The sequence below is a fragment of the Silene latifolia genome, unplaced genomic scaffold, assembly GCF_048544455.1.
Source record: "Silene latifolia isolate original U9 population unplaced genomic scaffold, ASM4854445v1 scaffold_20.1, whole genome shotgun sequence".
NCBI classification, from domain to species: Eukaryota; Viridiplantae; Streptophyta; class Magnoliopsida; order Caryophyllales; family Caryophyllaceae; genus Silene; species Silene latifolia.
Window position 1 is genome coordinate 124,173 of NW_027413163.1, and position 18,615 is coordinate 142,787.

The window sequence follows — 18,615 nt, forward strand, 5'->3', positions numbered from 1 at the left end:
TTAAGAGGTTATTATCACGCATTTCCATAAAACCGGGTTATAAATATGATGTAAGTTAAATAGGGCGATTTGACACATAATTTGGCATGATAGATACATATTATAATGCTGCATATTTAAATTGTTGAATGTCCTTTTATTTATGTAATTTTGAATTTTGAATTATGTAATTTTTTTTTTTTTTTTTTTTTTTTTTTGCAAGAATGTTATAATCCTCTTATTCATCCTCAAGGGGTAAAGAAAAGGATACATTGCATTACAAAAGTATATCCCCTAAAGCCTCCACAAACGAGGGAGGCTAAGAAACACTAATACTATTAATAATCCTAAGATCAGGCTTAGGGAAAGTGACATTTAGTAAAAATGTACTAACAGTGAACTTGATGGAGTGAAGGAGCTGAGCAGTTGTAGATTCTGTGGCATTAAAAATCCTCCTATTCCGTTCCCCCCAAAGGTAGTAGATAGCACCAGCGATGCAGCTAGAGAACCAAGCATTTTTCCAATGTCTGCTACTGCCTCTACTCTTAGCCCACAGAAGCTCATAGATGTAGTTATCAGTGCGACCAGAGATATGCATCCAATTCAGCAACCCATGCCAAACCTCACGAGAGAAAGGACATTTAAAGAAGAGATGCGAGTGTGATTCACAAGCATTTTTGCAAAGTATGCATCTGTTTATCAATACAAGTCCTCTAGCTTGAAGGGAATCAACAGTGGCAAGCTTCTTCTGAATAACCAGTAAAGTAATGATGCCATGCTTAGGCACAATAGTTCTCCTAGCAATAGCCTTATAACATATTTGAAGGGGATGTTTGTCTCTAAACCAGTCATAAGCAGACTGAGCAACAAACTTCCCAGATTTAGTCCAGGAATCAAGCAGCTGCCTAGCAGAAGAACCAGAACCAACAGAGCTGACCAGAGCATCCTTAACTGAGAGAATGCTCCTGAAACTTTCAGAGAAATGCCCTTTGCAAGACAGCTCCCAGATGGAACAATGAGGGAAGTTATAACCTTTGTTCCATTGACACCATATACTAACTGGAGTTTTATCAAGTAGCCAAATCCATTTACTGATGAGCGCTTTATTCCAGGACCGAATCTCCTTTACCCCCAGCCCCTCCTCATCCTTAGGGGAACAAATACTAGACCAACTCTTCATAATAAGCTTTCGACTATTATCTGCAATTCCCCAAAAGAAATTTTTGCACATCTTATTAATTATTTTAAGAACACTTTTAGGCAAGAGTCCATCTGCAACCAGAAATTCTCTAGACCAAATATAACAGAGTTTAGAAGTTGGAGTTTTCCAGCATAGGATAAGAATTTTGATGACCAGTGTTGGACAGAAGCCTGAATTTTGCTGATACGAGCAGCATACATATCAATAGTGTTTCTGGCAGTGTTCAAAGGAAGCCCAAGGTACCTGAATGGGAAAGTGCCTTCAGAAAAACCTGTAGCATGGAGGATCTGACTTTTGATAGTAGAATGGACCCCCCCAAAGTAAATGTCAGTCTTATCAATATTAGCATGAAGACCAGACCAACTAGAAAAATCTTTGAGAGTATTTAGCACAGCTTGAACAGAGGGAACATCACCTCTAGTGAATATCATAAGATCATCCACAAAAATAAGATGTGTGAGGGCCAACTTGGAGCATTTAGGGTGATAAGAAACCAAAGGTTTAGTACAAATAACCCTCAAATACCTAGAAAGCACCTCCATGCTTAAGACAAAAATGTAAGGTGAAAGAGGATCACCTTGTCTTATACCACTACAGCCTTTGAAGAAACCATGAGTACCCCCATTTAGCTTTATAGAGAACCAGGAACTAGATAGACATCCCATAATCCAAGTAATGAATAAGGGAGGGAAGTTAAAATCCATGAGCATATTCTTGATGAATGACCATTGCAGGGAGTCAAAAGCTTTGCGGATGTCAACTTTAACAAGGCACCTAGGAGTTAAATGTTTCCTGTCATAACCCTTAACTAAAGCCTGTGAGAGCATAATGTTCTCATGAATGTTCCTCTCTTGAACAAAAGCTGCTTGCTCAGGCCCAATAATATCAGGGAGGAGCTTTTGAAGTCTACCAGAAAGAATTACACTGACAGTTTTATAGAAGGTAGTACAACAATAAATAGGACGAAAATCAAGCACTGAGTCATTAACTTTCTTTTTGGGTATAAAATTTTATCTTAGTATGACCTTAGTTTTAATCGATATTACCCCTAATGAAAGGAAATATTGATTCGGTTTTAATTTAATGTGATCTCGTATCACTTTTATTTTTACTAGTTTTTCATATTACAAATTTATAATAGGAATAGCTTTGTATTTTTATTATTATTTGTAATTATGGAGTTTCTTCAAGACGGTGCCATTCGGGAAGGCGTTCCGACAAAGACGGTATTCTTGGGAGGCATGCCACTTGAATATTCAAGGGACCAAAGGAGTAGGTTTCCAAATATGTAATAGATTATTTGATTTTCTATTTTAGGAAGGTCATACTAGGAATTTTTTATTATTGCCTTGCATTTCTTTTAATATGTTGCATGCATTGCCAAATTGCCATAACAACACATGCAAATCATATCGAGTTATCGGCCGTTTCAACTATAATTATCGTAGTTCACCGCTTTAGTTCACTTAAAACATGATAGATACTAAATTGACAAGACCTCTCACTTATAATAATTGAAAATTAGCCTTACCAAATAGTAGAAACCATGAGTCCCAATTTCATGAGGAAGTAGGCTCGGCTCACCGGGGTACTAAACTTGTAACGTTAGGTAAATGGGTAATAAGAAGTTATTACATCGAAATTTGGATTGAGCTCAACGGAAATATTCGTGACCGTAGTCGCATGTGTTCTGGGCTAAAGATAAATATTAGAGTAATTTTTATCGACCGAGAGTTCTAGAAGTAGAATCGATTAAGAGGTTAATCCACCGAGTTATATTAATAAGGGATGAATCGGCTCACCGTGCCCGAGTTAATATGAATTTGGATCTCGGAATCATTTATAATAGTTGGGTAGAGGTCACTATATAAATGCTAAAACTTGTTTAAAGTGTTTACAAGTTTGATTAAAACGATAGATGTTAATTATTTCCTTTATTTCCATTTTTGTAGTTAATTATACGCAATGAATTCATCTAATACTCCTACACCAATCACCATTGATTCATGGCTCCAATCATTTGATGAAAAATGCTCCGAGTATGACAATGATATGATTAGAGAAATACGCGTTGGCATTGGTCAGGATGAAAATTTTTGCTTCTTTACCACCTCCACACCACCCACTCTAATATTAATGCCCACCACTTTGGTAAGAAAATCTTGTGAAGAAAATCTAACTAAACCCAAGGTATCCTTGTTTGAAGAAACAAGGAGAAATATTAAATTAAGTGGGAGTTCTAGCAAGAGTGTTCTTGCAACTGAAAGGAGTATTGGTATTATTAAAGGAAAAGCAAAGATGGGTGAGAAACCTAAACCTGATAATGAATTGGAAATGGATAGTGAGACTACCACAACCAAGACCAAGAAGGGTGCCCAATCTTATGATGAATGTCATTTTGTAATGTCATGGGCCATTGGAAGCGAAATTGCCCCAAGTATTTGGGAGATATCAAAGTTGGACTTATTACTCCAAGTGGGACTTGAAAATGTGGAAAAGCTAAATAAGAGTGATATAAATCTCCGACAAAGAAATTGAGCTAGGGTAGCCGCCACTTAGAGAGGGACTTATGTACTTTTTTTAGCTAAAAGCTTTGAGTTGTAATTTACATAATTGTTATTATGTACCAATTTTATCTAAAACGTTATTTCATGTTAGACATGGAAGGATTCATATTTAACCATCAAAAACAATTGTTGTATTTTGTTGAAAATAGACATGGCTGTGAGCCATGTCACTTATTTTTTTTGATATACAAGTTTTAGACACTTCCAACTCAAGCAAAGATATCTTCATAATACGATCCAAAAGACTCAAACTTTTAATCCAAGTGATTTGTACATTTGGCTTTTTTAATTAGGTCACATAAATGAGAAACGCATTGAAAGCGAGTATTGACTAGATTTTATGAACCATTTGATTCTCAATCATATGGAATATGCGAATCTTGTCTCCTTTGCAAAATGATTTGTACCCCCTTTAGTGGTAAAGGGATATGAGCAAGTGATTTGTTAGGACTAATACATGCCGATGTATGTGTTCTAATGAGCATCACCGCAAAGGGATTTATGAATACTTCGTCACTTTTATCGATGATTCAAGTGGATATGGGTATATTTACTTTATCAAATATAACGTGAAGCATTTGAGAAATTTAAGGAATTTCTAAATGATGTAGAGAACCAATTGAACAAAGTACTAACGTAGTGGCAAGATCTAAGTAATGAATTTGATTTATTAAAATATGGATTATGACCTAATGTCACTACCCATAAGATCAAACTAATATGAGTCGGTTTGAGTTATTGAACTCAATTTTGGGAATTTGCAATCCAAGACGGACACGTAATTCTAAGCGGATGGTCAACCAGGAAATACCTGAAATAGAGAGTCTATTTAACAAATAACATGGATCAGGCTCGCATATGACATGAATCAAGCTGCCATGATAGAGCTGGTATTTTATGTGTTAACACGTAAGTCTAGGACAAACTTCCAATTACTTCACCATATATGTTTGTAACTCACAAAGCTATCTCTTAAGAAGATAGATGTATTTCTAAGAGATAGAGTGGGAGTAGATTAGATCGTCACAAACATGTCTTATAATTAATGAGTTACTTTGTGAAAGTAATGGAACTATAATCTATAAAGATAGAGTGGGAGTATAACTCCGTGGGAGTTTAGCACACATGTCTTGTTGTTAAAACATTGCTTTCTGAAAGTAATGGTATTATGACCTTGTCCCAAATCGACCTTGTTACATACGAGCCATAGCATTACAATCCAAAAATTGTTACTCAAGAGTAGATTTACTTTAAGGCGAGGGTCTCCTCAAAAGTAAATAGAGCTTTAGAGTACTTAAGTGCATAGATTGACATGAAGATGTTAATTATGATAAATTAAGTTAGGAATTGCCGCATTGCATTTTAATGAAGAATGGCAAATGATAATTAAAATTAGCTTTTCTAAAATGGGAATTTAGAGAAGGAAGTGTTTGAAACACAAAACCTTAGATAAAGATCTAAGAATCCTAACATATTATGCGTAGCTATCTTAAGTGATCACAAGATGGTCTTAAGCTAGCATTAAAGGATTGTACTTTTCGTTCATGTGATAATTGTGAATAGTTTTATTCACATGATTGAAGAATCATGATTATACATGAAGTTAAGTGCGAGCAAGAATTATTTGTTCCATGCCTTATATGTTGATAACATATTACTTATTGAGAATAATGTACCAATGCCTTCTTCTGTAAAAGAGTATTTGGGAGACTAGGAAAAAGTGCGATATATTCTAAAGATTTATGAATCTATGAGAGAGAATATTGGCATAGAGTTAAGGGTCTTATGATGATAAGATCTTTCATAACTGTTTAAAATCAACCAGGTTGAATACGTTATTCATGGTGATGAAAGTAGAACTACAATGATGGAGTCATGGTCGTTCACTGAACCTATTAATTTGTTGATCACATGAGATTGATTGCTAATGTTTCTGCCATTAGAATGATCATGTATGCCATTAAATGTACATGTCATGATGAATCATATGCTAAGAGCATAATTAAGTCAATAACAAGTTAATTCATAAGATGGTCTTGTGAAAGCCTTAAAGAACAATTGAGGATTTGTTCGATTGTTTGGATGATAAGCTAAGTCATGTGTTGAAGGGTTGCACAAACTTTAGTTTTCAAACCGAGAAGGATTTGTCGAAATCCTAGGTTGATTTTATTGACGAAGGAGTAAGAAACTAGAAAAGTGTTTTAGTTTCATGTATTGCAAATTCTACAAAAAGAATCTAAGTAAATTGTGATAAAATGGTCAATGTAGGGACTAAGGGTGAATCCTTCTACAAATGACTTTATCACAAGTTATGCGATAACAGTGGGAGCATCTTTCAAGTTAAAGAGTCCAAGTCTAGTAAGAAGACTAGATAAATACTTAGAGATAAATTCAAGTTATTAGAAATAACATTGAATTGAAGGAAATAGCAATTGACAAAGTTGGAATATATGGATATATGGTATATCCACTTGCCTAGCTTTTATTGCATTTTAACTAGTGTTAATAATACACTAAAGATTATAAGATATGAAGTAGTAATAATGTATTGACTATTCATATGTGATAATCGCATTTATCGTTTGAGTTTCATTAAACTCACCCGTTACCTTGTCTTATCCGAATGGGTTGTAGAGACAAATTGAACCCCATTAAAGTGAACTTGATTGACATGGTATTCGCCCCTAGTTACTTATATGAGGTGACGTCTCAAAGTGACTAGAGTGTGATGCGATTGATGGCAAGTTCAAGTGCCATAGAGTCATATGGGATGACTAGTCGATCACATAGGCAGACTGTATGGGACACTTTGTCGGGCAGTGACCGCTTATAGAGTTCTGGTAATTCATAAAGCCTGGTCGTGGCAAGAGCTACTATAGTATTCGTGTGAGTCAATTCTTTTCACTAGAGAATATTCGCCCAAGTTGGCAGAAATTTCTGATTGACTTTGATTTATACTCTACGACTGTCGTAAATGAGGTCAAATGGGTATATTTTGGGTTATGATGAACTATGGCTGGACAAAGGTAATAGTGCGATAGGAATTGTCCACCCCCTTGTCAGAGTTATTTGAAATCTCAAGGCCACTCGAGGAGCAGTGAACTGAAAATGCGTGCCCACGCTCGGAAGGTATCTATGGTAGATAATTCCGGTCAGACAGTTACACTCCAGATCGAGAAAACCACTCAAGATATGATCAAGTGCAAGTACGACCTACGAGACACCTTGCATTGAGTGGGAGATTGTAATAGGACAAGAGAATTGGTGACGCACACTTGTCTCGGACAAGTGGAAGATTGTTGGAATATGTGTCCTCAACAATAGTGCGATTACATGATTTAAATATCATAATTAAATCTCATATTAAGAATACGTAAGGGATGATAAATTAAATAGTCAACTGATCAACATTAATCGGTAACGATTGGCTTCCTAGAGTTTGACGTTACTGTCGTAGAATGGTGGTGGTCAGTTGATCCCTTAAGGTCACACCTAAAGGATTATGCCCTAATCAGTAAAGTTGATTAACTGTATGACGATACAAGTTGATCAATTCCTTAAGATTGAACAATTCATTTGTGAGAGAGAAAATTTATATCTTATTGTAATGGGATTAAATAAGATTTATTTTAGTAATTGAAATACTTTATTACTAAGATTGTTTATTGTTTGTGAAACAATTGAGATAAGAATGAATGATTAATTATAATTACAAGATGTTGTGAATTATAATTAGATGACCCATTTTATTTATGTGATCAAGTATCACTAGTCAATTTGTTGTATGTAATTTAATTATTTTATAAAATGATATTTGTGTGATAAATATGCATTAAATTAATTAATAACATGTAACATACTACATGTGACATATTGTGTGACAAATGACAAATTGACAAAATAAAATGATAGTCCATTTTATGAGGAGAAACCGGTTTTGGGTAGGATGAAATGGCTTTTGTTTGTTTGCATTTGTTCATAGTGTATGACATATGTCATGAGTACACTAGCCTAGTCTTACACCTAATGTTTAGATAAGAACAAAAGGGAAAAGTGAAAGTCCATATATTGGTCCTCCTCCCTCCCCAAAACCGGTACACCCTTCATATTTTTGGAGGATTTTGTTCTTATATTCATTCACTTTATGCATACTCTTTTTACACACGCAAAACTATCCTCTCTCACACATTCTTGTTCATCTTTCTCTAAAACTTGAGAAATGATGATCCAAATTGTTCAACTACATTACTAATATTATTAGTGTAATATATGAGTATTAGTAATCAATCTTAAGGTAGACTATTAAACAAATATCTAGCAAATATTATTTAGTAGTGATAAGGGTTAAATCTTGGGTGCAATCAAGAGGAGAGCTTTTAATTTAGAGTTTTGGAGGATCATCCTAATACTAATTATAGCTCAAGAACAAGTGAAGGTAGGAGACCTTACTTGTGCCCATAAATCCGAAAATAATAATATAAGGGACATTATTTTTCTTATAAATCTCTTATTTTGTTATGCATGCACTAGATCTAAAGAACTAGATATTAAAATGTTAATTTGTTCACTATTAGAAGAGTCTAATAATAGGTATATGAACCTAACAAGTGGTATCAGAGCATAGGATGTTGCATGCATAATCGGTTATTATTTTTCCGAGTTAAAATGTTAACATATAAAACTAAAAAATTGTGATTTATAAGAGAAAGTCACGAAATAATTATGCATGTTATATATTCTGGTCCTAAAATATTTGTAGGTCATTTTTATGATTTATGGAAATTTATTGCTCATTTTAAAGATTTTTAGTGATTTTATTACATTTTTATGAGTAAAATGAAGTTTTATTCACTAAAATAAGTTAACCTTCATTACTGGCCGTGGTATTTTAGTATTACCTCACATTAATATTTTATGTATTTCATGTAAAATATCATATTAATGTGATTAATGTTTCATGATTTATGAATTTTTAGTGTAAAAATGGCATAAATGGAAGTAAAATGATTAAAAATGGTTAAACTTACTCTATGACCTTGAAAATTTTATATGACCTAAAATGCATATTTTACAAGTTGTGTGTAAATTATCGTATTAATTGGATTAATATTGCATGATTTATGATTTTTATGAGATAAAAATGGATTAAAAGAGGTAAAATGGTTAAAAATAGTTAAATTTCGAATTGGGCCATGAAACTTTAATATGTTGTCACATGCATGATTTACAGAGTGTATGTAAATTTTGAGATGAAATGATCTCATTTAGCATGATTTATGAATATTTAGAGTAAAAATGGCATAAATAGTGACTATTTTAGCATAAATAGCTAAAACGAATTGCATGGCATGAGAAAATCATTTTAGGTTGAATAAATATCCCACTTATCAGATCTAAAGTTGTAAAATCAATTGGAGTAATTTTTGGATACTTTAGATGTTTTATGAGATAAAACCGATAAATTGCAACTATATTTTCTCAAAATTAATTCGAAAATTTTAACCATGGTTTTTGATATTATGAGTGTCATGGAATTTTTCCAGAATGTTCAAAAATTTAAAATTCAAATTTTGAAATTATTGTAATTTAATTTGGATTTATTTCATATATATTATGATTTTAAGGTGAAATATGAGCATAAAAATTAAATCAAGTTGAATTATTGTCAAAAATTGACTGATAACTAATTTTTGAGCCCTAAGAGTGTTTGGAGAATTAACTTGAGCTTAGATGTGATTTAAGTGTTAATTTTTGATTTTAAGAGGTTATTATCACGCATTTCCATAAAACCGGGCTATATATATGATGTAAGTTAAATAGGGCGATTTGGCACATAATTTGGCATGATAGATACATATTATAATGCTGCATATTTCAATTGTTGAATGTCCTTTTATTTATGTAATTTTGAATTTTGAATTATGTAATTTTATCTTAGTATGACCTTAGTTTTAATCGATATTACCCGTAATGAAAGGAAATATTGATTCGGTTGTAATTTAATGTGATCTCGTATCACTTTTATTTTTACTAGTTTTTCATATTAAAAATGTATAATAGGAATAGTTTTGTATTTTTATTATTATTTGTAATTATTGAGTTTCTTCAAGACGGTGCCATTCGGGAAGGCGTTCCGACAAAGACGGTGTTCTTGGGAGGCGTGTCACTTGAATATTCAAGGGACCAAAGGAGTTGGTTTCCAAATATGTAATAGATTATTTGATTTTCTATTTTAGGAAGGCCATACTAGGAATTTTTTATTATTGCCTTGCATTTATTTTAATATGTTGCATGCATTGCCAAATTGCTATAACAACACATGCAAATCATATCGAGTCATCGACCGTGTCAATTATAATTATCGTAGTTCACCGCTTTAGTTCACTTAAAACGTGATTGATAATAAATTGACAAAACCTCTCACTTATAATAATTGAGAATTAGCCTTACCAAATAAGTGGTAAACCGGGGTACTAAACTTGTTACTTTGGGTAAGTGGGTAATAAGAAGTTATTACATCGAAATTTGGATTGAGCTCAACGGAAGTATTCGTGACCGTAGTCGCATGTGTTCCGGGCTAAAGATAAATATTAGAGTAATTTTTATCGACCGAGAGTTCTAGAAGTAAAATCGATTAAGAGGTTAATCCACCGAGTTATATTAATAAGGGATGAATCGGCTCACCGTGCCCGAGTGAATATGAATTTGCATCTCAGAATCATTTATAATAGTTGGGTAGAGGTCACTATATAAATGCTAAAACTTGTTTAAAGTGTTTACAAGTTTGATTAAAACGATAGATGTTAATTATTTCCTTTATTTCCATTTTTGTAGTTAATTATACGTAATGAATTCATCTAATACTCCTACACCAATCACCATTGATTCATGGCTCCAATCATTCGATGAAAAGTGCTCCGAGTATGACAATGATACGATTAGAGAATTACACGTTGGCATTGGTCAGGATGGAAGTTTTTGCTTCTTTACCACCTCCACACCACCCACTCCAATATTAATGCCCACCACTTTGGTAAGAAAATCTTGTGAAGAAAATCTAACTAAACCCATGGTATCCTTGTTTGAAGAAACAAGGAGAAATATTAAGTTAAGTGGGAGTTCTAGCAAGAGTGTTCTTGCAACTGAAAGGAGTATTGGTATTATTAAAGGAAAAGCAAATATGGGTGAGAAACCCAAACCTGATAATGAATTAGAAATGGATAGTGAGACTACCACAACCAAGACGAAGAAAGGTGCCCAATCTTATGTAGAATGTCATTATTGTAATGTCATGGACCATTGGAAGCGAAATTGTCCCAAGTATTTGGGAGATATCAAAGTTGGACTTATTACTCCAAGTGGGACTTGGAAATGTGGAAAAGCTAAACAAGAGTGATATAAATCTCCGACAAGGAAATGGAGCTAGGGTAGCCGCCACTTAGAGAGGGACTTATGTACTTGTTTTTGCTAATAGCTTTGAGTTGTAATTTACATAATTGTTATTATGTACCCATTTTATCTAAAACATTATTTCATGTTAGACATGGAAGGATTCATATTTAACCATCAAAAACAATTGTTGTATTTTGTTGAAAATAGACATGGCTGTGAGCCATGTCACTTATTTTTTTGATATACAAGTTTTAGACACTTCCAACTCAAGCAAAGATATCTTCATAATACGATCCAAAAGACTCAAACTTTTAATCCAAGTGATTTGTACATTTGGCCTTTTCAATTAGGTCACATAAATGAGAAACGCATTGAAAGCGAGTATTGACTAGATTTTATGAACCATTTGATTCTCAATCATATGGAATATGTGAATCTTGTCTCCTTTGCAAAATGATTTGTACTCCCTTTAGTGTTAAAGGGACATGAGCAAGTGATTTGTTGGGACTAATACATGCCGATGTATGTGTTCTAATGAGCATCACCGCAAAGGGAATTTATGACTACTTCGTCCCTTTTACCGATGATTCAAGTGGATATGAGTATATTTACTTTATCAAATATAAAGTGAAGCATTTGAGAAATTTAAGGAATTTCTAAATGATGTAGAGAACCAATTGAACAAAGTACTAAAGCATTACGATCTGATCGTAGTGGCAAAGATCTAAGTAATGAATTTGATTTATTAAAATATGGATTATGACCTAGTGTCAGTACCCATAAGATCAAACTAATATGAGTTGGTTTGAGTTATTGAACTCAATTTTGGGAATTTGCAATCCAAGACGGACATATAATTCTAAGCAGATGGTCAACCAGGAAATACCTGAAATAGAGAGTCTATTTAACAAATAACATGGATCAGGCTCGCATATGACATGAATCAAGCTGCCATGATAGAGCTTGTCTTTTATGTGCTAACACGTACGTCTAGACAAACTTCCAATTACTTCACCATATATGTTTGTAACTCACAAAGCTATCTCTTAAGAAGATAGAGGTATTTCTAAGAAATAGAGTGGGAGTAGATTAGATCGTCACAAACATGTCTTATAGTTAATGAGTTACTTTGTGAAAGTAATGGAACTATAATCTATAAAGATAGAGTGGGAGTATAGCTATGTGGGAGTTTAGCACACATGTCTTGTTGTTAAAACGTTGCTTTGTGAAAGTAACGGTATTATGACATTTGTTGGAGTTAGTGTCTTCCGCATCAGTGCGTTTACATAATAAATCTCATTAAAGGAATATCTTCAAATATTTAATTATTTGATCCTCGTCAGTTGATTAACGTAAATCGATAACGATTGGCCAACTAGAGTTTGACGTTATTGTCGTGAGACAGCGGTGATCAACAGACCCTTTTCCGTCACACCTATAGGAATGAACCCCAATTGATAACTAATTAATTGTATGAGATACAATTTATTTAGTCCCTTGATTTATTGACTAATAGGTTAGTCGATTATTTTAGAGAGATTTTGAGTTGCGAACTCGAGGCGCGACAGTTATTATTTAATTATGCGATAATTGAATAATAAATTTTGGGAGACGGGTTTTAGTTAATTAATTGTTAATTCACTAAAATTGTACTAATTGATTAATGTGATTAATATTAGCACGTAAAATAATATGTGTAGCGGTACACGTATATTTACGGAGTGATTTGGACGAAATTAATTGGAAACAATTAAACATGAAACGATGTTTAAATAAAATTTACACGTATTTGTGCGACAAATTTAAGAACCAAAATGGACCCATAAATGGGACATTGGACCGTGTAAATGGAGTATAGTGGATGATTATAAACACAATCATTTCACTTTACTTATGATACTTTCACAAGTTATCTTATAATTATATTTTACATGTGATGTAAGATTGAGAAATATAAGACAATTTCAACACTCCACTACTTACACACTCCACCCCCCACTTCCTCTTTTATATTCCAATTTGTTGTTCATTTTTGCACACTACTTCATTTTGCATGTGAACAAAAATTGCTTATCTCTCTAAAATTATTATACATCATTTATTAAGAAGTTAGTAATCAAAATATTATTACTAAGAGTGTTAGTAATATTACAAATATTATCAAGGGTTAATTTTACAAGTATCTAGTTAATACTTGTAAGATTATTTTGGGTGTTGTCCCTGGGCGCAACTTAAAGGAGACTTTCTTTTTGAAGGTTTTTCAAGGAGGATCATCCATTTATTTTTAGCTCAAGATCTAGTTTGTGCCCATATTACCATAAAAATCTATGTAAGGAAATTATTTTTCCTTAACTTTCATTTTTATGCTTTTATATTTGCATGCATGTTACATAGATCACTAAAATAATAAATTATGAGATAATTTAAATTTTATTAGAGTCTAATATGAATATATGATCTTTCAAGTGGTATCAGAGCTTAGGCTTGTAATTTGCATGTTGATTTTAAGCATATTAATAAATTATGAGTTAATTTATAAAAAACTCAAAAATTGTGTTAGAAGAGGTTTTAGCACGAAATTTTTAGGGCATGCACACCTACTGATCTCAAAAGATTTGTGGTAAAGTTTGGTGATTTTTGAAGTTATTTTGCTATTTTTAATGATTTTTGGTAGAAAACCGAGTCAAAATGCCGTATTTTAGTTATAAATTGACTAAAAATAGTTAAATGTTGATTCAGGTCATAAAATGTTTATGGTGTTTCATGCATGTTTTCTACAGATTGTATGCAAAATTTTGAAGGTTGGTTTGAAGTTTTGCATGTTTATCGATTTTATGAGATAAAAGTGAAATAAATTAATCATAATTTTGAAACGATTGTTCCTGCCCTTGATAAATTTATGTACATTTAAAAATATTATTTAAAAGTTAGAAGTGAAATTTAAAATGTGATTTCACCTTGTTTTGATGTTTATTGGTTTTAGTGGTTAATAACCGATAAATATCGATCCTTTTCTTCATAAATTTTATCCGAATTTTTGGGGCAATTTTTCTGACTTTTTGGTGTTCTTGGGAGTGTTCCAGAACACTCAAAATTTTTGTTTCAATTTTTTGGGTAAATTTTCAATTATTTTGGATTTTTACTTAAATATTATGATTTTACCGATTAAATTAGCAAAATATCACCAAATCAAACTAATTCTTCATCATAAAATTAGTGAGGACTAATTTTGAGGTCCAAAACAGTTTGGACAAATAGTTTGGACTTAAATGAGATTTAAGAGTTGATTATTGATTTTTACAAGTTAAAAGTCGATTAAATCCACAAAAACCGAGATGGCCGGATACCAACGATTGATTGATAGGGCGATTTTGGCATCATTTTACAGCATTTTAAGCATATTTATTTAAGTTGAATGAATTATTGTCATTTATTTAAAGTATTTATCTTGTTGTACCTAGTATGACCTAGTTTATATTAATCGTTATTACCCGAAATGAATGGGAATATCGATTTGTTTGTAATTAAATACGATTTCATATCGTTGGTTTGTAATTAATTAATAGTTTTATTTATTTTATTAATTAATGTATAATAGGAATATCTATGTAATTCAATTGTAATAGTTATTCTTACCGACGTTTCCAAAAGACGGATTACATCGAGACGGAGTCTATTTTTGGAAGGTGTTCCAAATCCCACAAGAAGAAGCCACTTTTGGAATGAAGAGGCAAGGGACCAAGGATTTGGTTTCCGAAATGTAATAGACTAGTTTTTATTAACTAGGTGGCCATACTAGGATTTTTCATATGCTTACTTGCTTGCTTGTTTTATTTTCGCGCATGCCAGAATCGCCATTCACATGCATTATTTTTGCGTTTGTCAAGTCACGTCATTTATATTCACCGACTTAGTTCACTTATTGGGAATTTATGACTAAATTGACAAGATCTCTCACATAACTAAAATTGAGATTAACCTTACCAATTAGTAACACATATGAATCCCTTGTTCATTAGAGCCACGCTCGCCCAAGCGAGGTGTTCTCTTTTTACCTTGGGTAAGTAGGGTGGTAAACGGTTATCACGCGCCAAAATTGTTTGGACTCAACGGGGTATAAGACGGTCTTGTATTCCGGTGCTAGCAGATGAATTTAAGGAAATTAATCAACCAAGAGTTCTAGAGGTAGAATTAGTCAACGTGACTTACCGAATTTACACGATTATGGGATGTTTCGCCCAAGCGATGCTCATTTTTGTTTAAGATTTGGGTCTTGGAATCATTTATATAACTTAGTGGAAGGTCATTATATAAATGCTAAAACTGGTTAAACATGTTTTCACAAGTAATTTTAAAACAATGGATGTTAATTTTTCCTTATTTGTTGTAGCATTTTAATTCGCAATGGCAACTTCTTCAACTCCATCAACTACTTCACTAGGCAAAGATTCATGGCTAAGGTCCGTAATGGACAAATGTATCTTAAAAGATGATGGTAGTAACTTTCTTGAATGGGAATCCAACATCAAAAGTGCCGCGGTCCGACAATGTGCTCACTTACTTGACCGATGCTCCTCCCATCTAGCCCGGTCCAAGAGCTTCATCGGCGGTGCGGACCACCTATGATGACCATGTGAGGATGCCGAATGATATCAAGAATGTATTGATATGGTCGATGTCCCCAAAACTAAAGCTTTCATGCATTTCTTTAAATGCGTACGAGATATTCACTCGAATGATTACCATGTTTTCACAAACACCTAAAGTCCGTCAATACGATGCGGCGGCACGCTTCTTTGAAGCTATGCTTGAGAGGGGCCAAAAGATTGGTCCCCATGTACTCAAAATGGTCGAATATGTCGACAACCTAGAGCGTCTAGGGTGTAAGATTCCTAAGACTTGTGGTGGATCGAATCCTCCACTCACTTCCCACCAAGTTTTCCCACTTTAGGGTAAACTACAACATGAATGGCATGGATAAGAGTTATCATGAAATTCATGCACTCCTCACCCAAGCGGAGAGGGATATGGAAGCTAGTGGGAATGATAAAGGGGATGTTCTAACCATGAAGTTAAAGAACATGTCCCTTGGAGTTAAGAAAGGAAAGGGAAAACAAAAGTCCCAATTCAAGAAATCGTCAAAGAAACATGACAAGGGAAAGGGGAAGGCCGTTGAGAATGGCAATCCCAAGGCAAAAAGTGTCAAACTCTCTGAGGCCAAATGTTTCCATTGTAATGGGAAGGGGCATTATAGGAGGAGTTGTCCCAAATACTTGGAGGATCTCAAGGAAGGGCGTGAGACGCCTATTGGTATGATTTCATCTCTCTATGTGATAGACGTTAATTATGCTTGCACTTCCACTTGGGTACTTGATACCGGATGTGGTTCTCAGCTTTGTAATCATTTGCAGGGTTTAAGGGACGTGCAAGCACTAGAAAAAGGTGATGTGGATCTCCGCATGGGCAATGGAGCTAGAGTAGCGGCCGTTTCCGTGGGGATCTATGTGCTCACTTTAGCTAGTGGTTTAGAGTTTTATTTAAATAAGCGTTATTTTGTACCAACTTTAACCAAGAACATCATCTCCATTTCCGTGTTAGACGCGGAAAGCTTTTGTTTTATGATTAAGGACAATAGTTGTACTTTTTCATTAAATGATGTGGTTTATAGCAAGGATATTTCAATTGGAGGCATTTATGTTTTAAATGATGTTAATGACGTTTATCATATGGAAACTAAAAAGCTCAAAACGGGTGATCCAAATGAATCCTACCTTTGGCATTGTCGTTTAGGTCACATAAACGAAAGACACATTAAGAGACTTGCTTCATCAAAAGTGCTCAAACCATCTGGTTTCGAATCTTATTATACATGCGAGTCTTGTCTTTTAGACAAGATGACTCGTGCACCTTTTGCGGGAAAAGGGACACGAGCTAGTGAGGTTTTGGCTCTCATACACACGGATGTATGTGGTCCATTAACCATCACTGCTAGAGGAGGTTTTCACTACTTTATTACTTTTACTGATGACTTGATTAGATATGGGTATGTCTACTTGATGAAGAATAAAAGTGAAGCTTTTGACAAGTTCAAGGAGTTTCAGAATGAAGTAGAGAACCAATTGGATAAAAAGATTAAGACCCTACGATCCGATTGTGGCGGTACGATCCGATCGTGGTGGTGAGTATCTAAATACTGAATTTGATTCACACCTAAATGATTGTGGTATAGTATCACAATGGACTCCTCCTGGAACACCACAACTAAATGGTGTGGCTGAAAGGAGAAACCGAACTTTACTTCATATGGTTCGGTAAATGATGAGTCTAACTGAGCTTCCTATTTCATTTTTGGGTTTTGCCCTCTTGTCTGCAATATTTTCACTAAATCGAAGCCCGACTAAAGCGGCCGATAAGATTCCATATGAGATATGGACAGAAAAAGTCCCTCATTTGTCATTCATGCGTATTTGGGGTTGCGAAGCGTACGTCAAGATCAAGTCTGACAATAAGCTTGCACCCAGGTCTAAGAAATGTCTCTTTGTAGGATATCCAAGGGAAACACGTGGCTATTACTTCTACAATAAACATGAGAACAAAGTGTTTGTGGCTCGTGATGCTGTCTTCCTAGAAAAGGAGTTTATTTCTAGGAGACAGAGTGGGAGAAAATTTGAACTTGACAAAGTTCGAGAGCCACAAACCGAGAATGAGGTAGAGGAGAACGTGGAGGATAGCATTCCCTCTTCCTCTGAAACGGTAATTGTTCCTAAAAAGTCAATTAGGATTTCTAATTCACCTGACCGCTACCTTGGTAACATCGAAGAGGATGGTATTTTGTTACTTTTGGAAAGTGATGAACCCACTACCTACAAATCGGCCTTGTCTAGTCCCAACTCCACGCATTAGCTAGAAGCCATGCAGTCCAAAATGGATTCCATGTACGAGAACCAAGTATGGGACTTGGTGGATTTACCTGAGGGAGTGCGACCCGTTCAGTGTAAATGGATATATAAAATTAAGCTCGGTGTGGATAAACATGTAGATGTTTACAAAGCTAGATTGGTAGCAAAAGGTTTCACCCAAGTTCATGGTCTACACTATGACGAAACCTTCGCTCCAGTCGCTATGCTTCGGTCCATTAGGATAATCTTAGCGGTTGCCGCATTTCATGATTATGAGATTTGGCAAATGGATGTCAAAACCGCCTTCTTGAATGGGATTCTAGAAGAAGAGGTGTACATGATACAACCTGAAGGTTTTGTGGATACATCTAACCCTAAGAAGGTGTGTAAGCTCAAGAAGTCCATCTATGGTCTTAAGCAAGCATCTCGGAGTTGGAATCATCGCTTTGATCATGTTATTAAACAATACAGTTTTACTAGAAGTGTGGAAGAACCGTGTTTATACATGAAGTTTAGTGGGAGTAAGGTTGCATTCCTTGTCCTATATGTGGATGACATATTGCTCATTGGGAATGAT

At 34.2% G+C, this 18,615-nt stretch overlaps 1 protein-coding gene across 1 annotated transcript; it reads right to left on the reverse strand.

Annotated features, from left to right (window-relative positions):
- Positions 1 to 298: 298 nt before the first annotated feature.
- LOC141638452 (uncharacterized) lies at positions 299 to 1,210 on the reverse strand. Its single transcript, XM_074447865.1, has one exon. The coding sequence runs from the start codon at positions 1,208 to 1,210 to the stop codon at positions 299 to 301; it is 912 nt and encodes a 303-aa protein (XP_074303966.1).
- Positions 1,211 to 18,615: the final 17,405 nt, after the last annotated feature.

Coding starts and splice junctions, on each gene's coding strand:
- LOC141638452 (XM_074447865.1), bottom strand. CDS start 1,210: ATGTGCAAAAATTTCTTTTGGGGAATTGCAGATAATAGTCGAAAGCTT.